This window comes from Trachinotus anak, unplaced genomic scaffold, assembly GCF_046630095.1.
Source record: "Trachinotus anak isolate AG129_WGS33_773 ecotype Australia unplaced genomic scaffold, CSIRO_AGI_Tana_v1 ptg000025l, whole genome shotgun sequence".
NCBI classification, from domain to species: domain Eukaryota; kingdom Metazoa; phylum Chordata; class Actinopteri; order Carangiformes; family Carangidae; genus Trachinotus; species Trachinotus anak.
In genome coordinates, this window is record NW_027273876.1 from 12,824,122 (window position 1) to 12,832,988 (window position 8,867).

Sequence of the window (8,867 nt, forward strand, 5' to 3'; positions counted from 1 at the left end):
ATATTAATACATAGTAGTATCATGGGAGGAGCACTAACTAAACATCCATGGGAACGTCCTGGTTAAACCGCATGCTCACTTTTCTATTGTCACTGCATTTCTTTCTCATGATCTTGCAATACTCCAACTATCACATCAGATTCCTCTCCCACTGCCTCCACATTCCTCGTTCTCAGTGTCACCTTTTCTTCCTGGTTCCCACTCTCCCTCTCCTTTCCTTGTGTTCCCATAAATCCCTTCCCTGTGCACTCCTCCACACAAGGCTTGTCCGTTCCAATTACCACAGGGCCGTCCAGCCCCCGGCTCACACACTCTGCACACACAGCCCGCTCTCATTAAGCCTGTATCAATTAGGCATTAACCTCCTAAAACAAAGGGCCTCTTGACAAGCGGCCCATCGCAGGCCATGTGAGGTACTTCCTCTGCATCGCTCCACCCCGCTTCCCATCCTCAGAGTGACACATTCTTCCAACCTTTTTCCCACTGTAGCGGTCACAAAACAAATCTGGACCCAAAGTAACAACAAAACAGATGAGAGTGGAGAAAGCATCAAATGTTTACTTGCAGTTGTAATGTTCATGAGGTCAGGGTCTTACAGGATAATGATGTCACAAAAACCAGAATGCATATGTTTCATATCGATTTGATGTAACCTTCAGTCTTCACAGCTCAGCAGTCCTGGTGACAGAGAGGCATTTTCGTAATTTCATTATTCATAATAATTCATAATGTTTTATTTTACTTTCACTGGACTGTGTTATTGGACAAGCACAACACTGTATTGTGTAGTTAATAGTTTTCAATTCCCAAATGAATAACATTAAACATTTGTTTAAACTTACCAAGTCACATCCAGTTGTTTCAGATGACAAAAAGGGATCATACATTTTTGTGAGAGACCAAAAAAAGAGAGAAAGTAAAGGAAAATAAACAATTCTTTGTGGAGATGAGAGCCTGACATGAGGGTAAGAATGTGAAGTGAATGCAAGATGTTTTTATTTTTTTTATTACTTTTTTTATTTATTCATTTATTTTTTTACCTTTATAAGATGATAATATAAAATGATTAGATTACTAATCTTTCAGTGGCTGAGACTCATGAATCATTATTTCTGAAAAGTGCTGGACAAGACCTTACTACAGAAACAACACTTGTACAATATCACAGAATGAAATGCAGTAGTGCTGAAATAAATGTGACCTCTGTGAAGGTTAAATGCTCAGTATTGATGAAACAATCAGGAAGGAGACAATGGCATTTTCTAAGAATGAAGTTTAAAAATGTTGTAGACTGTGTTATACTGAAGGACAAAATGTAATTTTGGTTCCCTCAAAACAAGATGTAAGATATTAAAAGCATCAATATAGGCCATATAATCCATATAGCGATAAAGCACATTGATACAAAGCTCAGATTTATACAGCATTTCGATTGATAAAATGTGATTGTATAAACAGTAAATGTAATGAATATATTAAAGTTTTTAATAAAGTTTTAAGAGGATCAGAGGAAACCTGATTTGATCTGTAATGGATAGCGGATAGTGGCGATCGAAAACTCACTGGTCTCAAACGATAGCGTCTGACATCAGATTGTGAGGGCTGCAAATCTTCCTACAGCAGGTTTTATAACTGTGTGCATGTTTTATTCGGTTGTGAGCTTGTAGGTGAAGTGGTAGGAAATACAGTGCTGCACTTTCAGTGGGATGGGAACAGTAAGACTGATAAACTGGTTGGACTGAACAGATAGATGACGCACAGACTGCTTATTACACTAAGTGCCTGAGGCTGGTGCTGGTGGGAAAAAACAAAATGACATAGAAAGGTGATGTTTGACTCTTGCTGCTGCTCCATACGAGCTGACGTTCAGCACGTGAACGTGATTCAATCACTGCTTCACAAAAACAGGCTCAGAAGTAGGTTTGGGCCTTTGGGTGATAAATGACCTCTTGGTTGTAGGGGTGTCACAATGTACTGGTATTCACAACAACAGTGACATTTGAAAATGAAATATTGATATTGTGATAATAATACACATATGATAATATCATGATGGCAGTTGTTAGGCCTTGTGGATCTTTTGTTTATCAGTTCATCTGGTTGTCTTTTCACTATCCATTAAGTGTAATTGTTCTTTTTGTTTGCTTGTGTGCAGTTGTGTTCACGGACTCTCTCTCCATCTCCCTACACTTGCATTCGAGTCTGGTTCATTTGCCAAAAAGGAGACAAAAGTTTAAACAAAGTTTAAAATAAAAATGATTGATAGATTGATTAATGATTTTTTCTTTAATTTTCCTATGGATATTGTGATGATATTGTTATCATGATTTTGTTTTGTTTTTTTGGCCACAATAAGTGTGTAGTGAAAATCTGATATCGTGACAGCCCTACTTGGTTGTTTCACTGAACTGAACCGTGAGCACAGTTGCTGGGATAACTGCAGATGACCTCACCAATCCCTCCTTTTTGTGGGACTTTTTAATACATTATTTAAACAATATCTTTTTCAATGTTTTTAAAGGTTTCGTAGAAAAATTATCACTTAAATTAAAGCTTTTTTGTTGCCACGTTTCTTAAATGAGAAAAACGTGGCACATAGCCTTGGGGACCAGCTGTGGTGCACCAGACAAACTCCTACTACAATGCATTCGTACTCTTACAATTTCGACTCCTTTCCCTGCTTTTGGTTTACTCGGAGTACATTTCATTTGTACAAGTTTGCGGAGGGCTCTGCAGACACATTACCTCTCTGTCTTTGTTGGCAGAGCAGCAAAAAACAACCTGGTTTTGATTTTCCCACAGATCTGCCGGTGAGAGGAGTGGTCCCCAGCACCCAGCGCTTTGGCACAGTGACTATGCTGGCACAGACCCAAGCTGAACACCCCCCACCCCTTTTCCCAGGGCCCTGGGAGTGTAATACATTACTAACAAAATCCCACTTCCCATTCCTCTCAAACTTTCACACCACTGCTCCCCCTCTTGCATGGCTGACATGCCCCCTGAAAAGGGGATTGGGGTGACATGCTTATGACTCTTTCCATCTCCTCTACTTTTCCCATCATTCCCCTGAGTATTTTTGCCTCAACATATAGCTTATTTTGACATAAACTTACCGACACTTTTGGTCAAAAGGACATTAAAGTTGTGTCAGCTGTTGGCTATGACAAGGACACCCAGCCACCAAAACACACTAGAAAGAAATAAGCTTTCACTGTTAAAGGGATTTAAAGAGAATAGTTGCCCATTCAAACCAACACTGGGGTTATAAATATGAACCTTCATTCTGCAAAAGGCCTGGCTTGTTTGCGCTGCAATTCTCAGCACGGCACTGAGGGAAAGTATTCACAGGCGTGTACGTGTCTGGGTAACATGTAATGACATTATTCTCACCAGGGTGACCCCTCATTGTCACCGCGCTTTCTTCTCCCGAGCTCGTGAAATTGACATAAGCTTTACAAACATTCCAGGCATTTTTTTCTCAAGGCCGGATTTCTTTGGGGGCCTTTCATAGAGAAAGCCACCGGTACGAGCAGCACCACCTAGTGATGGTGTAAAAGCACGAGGGATTCACACGTCATGCTTAAATGCTTAAAAACAGCTTATTCAGTTAGATTTATACGGAGTATCCATTTAAACAGGAATTAAAAGTGCATACAATCACTGACTTACGTATGATATCACAGAAATACATGTTTTAAGACAACACTTTCAATTTCAAATTACATATGTGTGAGATTTATAACTTAAAACTATGCAATCTCAATTATTCTGCAGTATATGACCGGAGTTCAGATTTCAGTCCTGCAGTTTTCTTAATGGCGAGATGAATTAGCACTCTGGGAGCGCCCCGCCTCCTGTGTCCCATGCAGTCTGTGGAGATGTGTGATCTCCTGTTTATACCTGCAGGTAGGCAGGTACGTTTAATGTAACACTGTTCTGATATTAAACATAATACGACTTACACATTAAGTGACTTCCTGACCTGCCCAGGTGGTTGTCAATGTATTCCTGCAGCTCCAACACCTGCGCCTCTGCAACCGTAGCTCTGGTGATGAGAACGGCGCGCTCCCTCTCAAAGCTCACCTAGTTTGAAGAAAGAAAAGTTTCATATGATCCCATAAAAGATTGTGAGATTCTTCATTTTGAGAATGCCATCAAACAATCTAAAATCTAAACAGGGAGGAGATCCGTTTACCAGTGTTGAGTCTGTGATTTCCTTCAGCTGTGTCCTTATGTCCAGCCAGGAATCCTCACACGGCTGCTCCACTTTTGCCGGCCTAATAAAGTTACATTTTTCAACATTTTTTTTTGACACATTCCGCAGCTGACCACGTCGTGTCATTTCGTTAAATAAATAAATGACACTCACTCCTGACAGCTTAAGTTCTGAGCAGGCATTTTGAGGGCAGCCACCTGGAACACAAAAGTCAAAAAGGGTCTTGAATCACCATAAACACATAAATGTACGTAAACCAATACGGGAATATCAGTGCTGTTACATGATCTGCAATCCACCTCTGCAGCAACAGTCCTTTATGTTGCTGTAGCACATTGTTGTAGTTCACCACTCACTAAACAAACTCTCTCTGGCTTTAAAATAGGGGAAGTATGGACACAAAGAGGAATCCCCACAGACCAAATACAAGCATTCATCAGACAAAACAAAAGCACATTGATCCACTTCAAAGCGGCCATCTTCCTTTTATACTACCTGCTCCTGGGCCGCCCACAGCTGACCCTCCAGCCTCGCTTTGTCCTGACGAAGGTGCTGGAGCTCCTTATCAGTTTCATCTCTCAGCTCAGTGGGCTCCAGGCTGAAGTCGGCCTCTGGAGGTCCAGGGTCAAGGCCGCGGTCTGGTTTGGCCAAGATCTGCTCCCTCTGAACCCTAACATCATCATCTATAGATATGACTCTGATGGTAATCTGTATTTGTATATTATTTTCTAAAAAGTGCCAAGATCATTTTTTAAAATAAAATGGAAGTATACATTCATGACCTGCTTTTAAAGATTTTAGTCTTCAGTGGACATGGATGGGCTTGTCACATACATGGTAGGAAAGTCAGAAAGTATCAGGAGATCCATTACTACATTGTTGGGTTTTCTCTTTTCATGGGATTTGTTGACAGTAACAAAAATATACAACAATGGCAGCGTCATTTTTTAACTAAAAATGGATTCACTTTAAATCTGGTGTTGATAGCAGTGCTGGTAAAGGTAATAAGTTTCATCAAAAGTTGAACACTAGAGTGGCAGTTATGGACTCTTTTTTGTTACCTATCAGCTCTTATTACATTGTTATTATATCAATATATTATATATCTGTGTGTTAAGACCATGTTTATGCAGAAGGTGAACAAACTTAATCATCAACAATTAAACAGCAGGAAATGTTACCTGTATGCAATAAGGAGGGCATGATGGGTCTTGGTTATCTTCTGTAATCTCTTCTTGTAGGAGCGAGCGGCAGAAGCGAGCTGTTCCTCCCTGGCCCTGTAGGATGAACGCACATCCTGCAGCATGCTTTCCACAAACGCCCTCATCTTGGTTCCCTCTGAGGGAGTTTTACCATCTCCAAGCCCGTCAATGTACCCCTGGATTACAAGATGCTATATGATGACACAGGAATATGCAGATTGTCATATCTTACTTTATCTTATCGTACTTTGTGCTCACTGCTACTCACAGCTATGTCCTGTATATAGCGCACCAGCCTTGCACGGTATTCCTCATTTAGCTCTTTGACTTGAAGCTGCAGCTTTGAGTTCTGCTCTTCTACCTCCTTCACTTGGCTCTGAGAGCACATCAGGGCCTTGGATGAAATTCACACATACTTCAATTTGAACACATTTCCACCTTCCACCAACATTCAGTCAGAAGCTGCAAAACAGTGATAGTATCAACGATAACTTTAGCAACGTCCTGTAAATCAGTATATGGGACTGCTCATGCTCACCGCACTCTGCTCAGATAGTTTCTGCTGGCTATTATGGATGGATCTCTTGTTCTCCTGCTGCTCTTTACCCATAGCCGCCCTGTTGACCAAACACAGGCTCAACCACAAGAGAGTAGTGACCAAAATCCACAGACAGCCACATCACAGGAGGAAGCAAAGAGACCACATCACACACACACAGTAAATAAAACCAGAGCAAAAATCAAAGAGGGAACCACAGAACAGATGCATGTGGGATGAACAGAGGGACATACATCCTGAGATGAGTTTGGCTGTTTGATGACTGGAAATGGAGAGATAATGATGCTTCATCTTAATCAGGTTTGTGCAGCAGTAAATGACAAACATTCGTCGGCTCTCACACTTTCTCCTCCAGTTTCTTCTGCTGCTCCTGGTAACTGCTCTTCATTTTCTCCAGCATGTCTTTGATCTGATCTTGGTTTCCAAGAAGCTGTGTGGCAACAGATGAATAACAGAGTACGAGAGCAGCTGCTGAAACTGTAATTATAGTGGTAATACCAGTAAAACATACACGCTGGCCACTATTCCCAAAAATGTATATCGTATTTTATACAGAAATACTCACAATTTTTCCCATAGTTTTTTGCTCCTTGTCCAGTGCTGCCAGATCCTCAGGCTGTTAACACAATGATATAAAACTGGTCCTAACATTTCAAAAGCCCAATGAAAATATTTTATATACAATCTTTTTACTGTACCCAAAAGGCATGACATCGAGTGCTAACAAGGCTATGTTTGCAAGTAAAACAAAGGAAATCATGAGGGAAATGTTAGACTGTTGCACCCTGAGGTAAATCATTTGGCGTTGGTTGCACAAACAGTTTGGAGAAATGTGAGCATCATATGTTCTGCTTATGTTGGAGCCGTAAGAGTCTCAGCAGAGTATCAGTAATGGCTACATTTTAATTTTGATGTGTACCACTATTATCACAACCATTACGCTGTCTCACCTTGACTCTGTTACATGACATACGGCTGATCAGGGCCCGCACCCTGTCCAGCTCTCCATGAAGCCCCTGGGTGGTGGTCTTGACGCTTTGCTCCTGCTCCTCCAGCTGCCTGCGGAGGGCGTCCTGGGCCTGGGCCAGTGCCAGCAGCTCAGCACTCAGCTCCTCACTCTGGGCCAGCTCCTTCGTATGGGCCTCAGCCAGCACAAGGTAGCTCTTCTTCAGAGTGGCATAATCCTCGGTCAGGTCTTGACCGCTCTTCTCTCCCGCTTTCATACGAGCCTCAGCTGACTGCAGTTCCCTTGACAGCTTGTCTCGCTCCATCTCAAGCTCCATTATCACAGCGTTTTGGTTTAGTATCTAACCAGAGGAGAGAAAGGGCAGCACAGTCAACTGCAGTGATTTGGGATCACAGTATTTGCAGGGACATGGAGAAGTATTAACCCTGAGAAAACATTTCCCTCTAACTTTTTCAGCACGTATTCAAAACCCTCGTATGGTAAGATAAATCGGACTTGTAGTTAGGTACATGTAGGTTACAGGGGGATGTTTCTTTTGATGAAAACAGACAGATAAGTGTGCTTGTGAAAATGCAAGCAACTTTTGCTTTTTTAAACAACTGTCACCTTGTTTTTCAGCTCAAATGTCTCCTCTTCAAAGAGCTCTCTCATCTTGTTGGTCTGAATTTTCTCCTCCACAAGTTCCTTAGACACCTGAAACATGAGACCAATAAGACAGATCCCTCTGGCACTATGCTGAATACATACCCTTATTTAATGCTTAACACAGTTTGTGTGCTCTACCTTCAGTTTCTCCTCTTCACTCTGGACCAGCCTGCAGGACAGATCCGTGTTGGAGCTGGCCAGGTGGCCCAGTCTGCTCTCCAGGTAGCCCGCTTTGGCGAAAAGGCGTTCATTTTTGTCTCGCAGTTGAAGCTGGAGTGAGGTGAGGTGAAGTGACAAAGGCACATTTCACTTTAAATTTTCTCCCACGTTGACCATATCGGTAAGACTTTACTTTAAGTCTCCCTGTTAAGCATTTATAAGCAGCATATGAATAATACATGGCTTATAATACTCTATAATGTAGTTGTATGCAAATACAAAGATATTTTAAATTGTTTGTTAATGTACAGTATTTGTCAACAACATGGAGACACATTTTATATTATTACAACAGTGTTTTACTATATTGTTATCTATTGTGTAATCCAGCAGCCTCCACTTCTGGGTGCTTACAGGAGGAGTTATAGTTGTTGACAAATACATTAATAAACGTATATCTGCTTGCAACTATTGTGGTAACTATTTATTACATGTATTTACTGCTTATAAATGAAAAGTACTGTTTTATACATCTTGGGGACAATTTTACTAACTTTTCTTTTAGCTTAGCATCACTTCATTAGCCAAATACCAGGCCAAACTTAGCCTATTCTGATTTTAAGAAATAGAAATAAATAAAAAGTGAGACTAACCACTGCACACTAACAAGACCGTTTACTGTGCTTACATTTTCCTCTGTCAGAGCACGAAGTCGCTCCTGCAGTTCTTCTGAAGTTGACAGGTCCTGAGTGTCCATCTTTACTCAGTGGCTGCTCAAATCAAGTCGCTCACCGTATCCACCAACAATATGTTGCCATGGTTCAAAACACAAACAAAAGTGGATAGGGCACTGTTTTTCTATCCTGCTTCACTTGATACTGAAGAATACTGTCTATTTATTTAAACAACAGCACCACAAATGCCACTGTGAACTGCATTCAGTCAAATTCATTTCACCACCAACTTCAAACTAATCCTGATGAGGATTTAAGCATCTACACTTAACTTAGTTTACAGTAGTCCCTCCTTCTGTATCATAAAGAAGACTGCATAGGGACCTCAAACTAATACCTTTATTAGGGTCTATATGTGATTTTTCCGCATATTATTGAAACCTGA

General features: G+C 41.1%; 1 protein-coding gene across 1 annotated transcript; it reads right to left on the reverse strand.

Moving 5' to 3' along the window:
- Positions 1–544: 544 nt before the first annotated feature.
- Positions 545–8,739, reverse strand: ccdc78 (coiled-coil domain containing 78). Its single transcript, XM_071462378.1, has 14 exons — positions 8,437–8,739; positions 7,728–7,859; positions 7,551–7,637; positions 6,928–7,284; positions 6,543–6,593; positions 6,319–6,407; positions 5,957–6,035; positions 5,687–5,812; positions 5,398–5,594; positions 4,712–4,886; positions 4,370–4,413; positions 4,196–4,277; positions 3,983–4,083; positions 545–3,900 (listed from the first exon to the last, which is right to left on the reverse strand). The coding sequence occupies exons 1-14, from the start codon at positions 8,503–8,505 to the stop codon at positions 3,813–3,815; spliced, it is 1,677 nt and encodes a 558-aa protein (XP_071318479.1). The 5' UTR covers positions 8,506–8,739; the 3' UTR covers positions 545–3,812.
- Positions 8,740–8,867: the final 128 nt, after the last annotated feature.

What these genes read in the sequence shown, in the direction of transcription:
- ccdc78 (XM_071462378.1), bottom strand. Translation starts at nt 8,505, where the DNA reads ATGGACACTCAGGACCTGTCAACTTCAGAAGAACTGCAGGAGCGACTT. An exon ending in GCTATATACAGGACATAGCT is followed by an intron (nt 5,595 to 5,686) that starts GTGAGTAGCAGT and finishes CTTGTAATCCAG; the next exon opens with GGGTACATTGACGGGCTTGG. An exon ending in ATTGACAACCACCTGGGCAG is followed by an intron (nt 3,901 to 3,982) that starts GTCAGGAAGTCA and finishes GCCTACCTGCAG; the next exon opens with GTATAAACAGGAGATCACAC.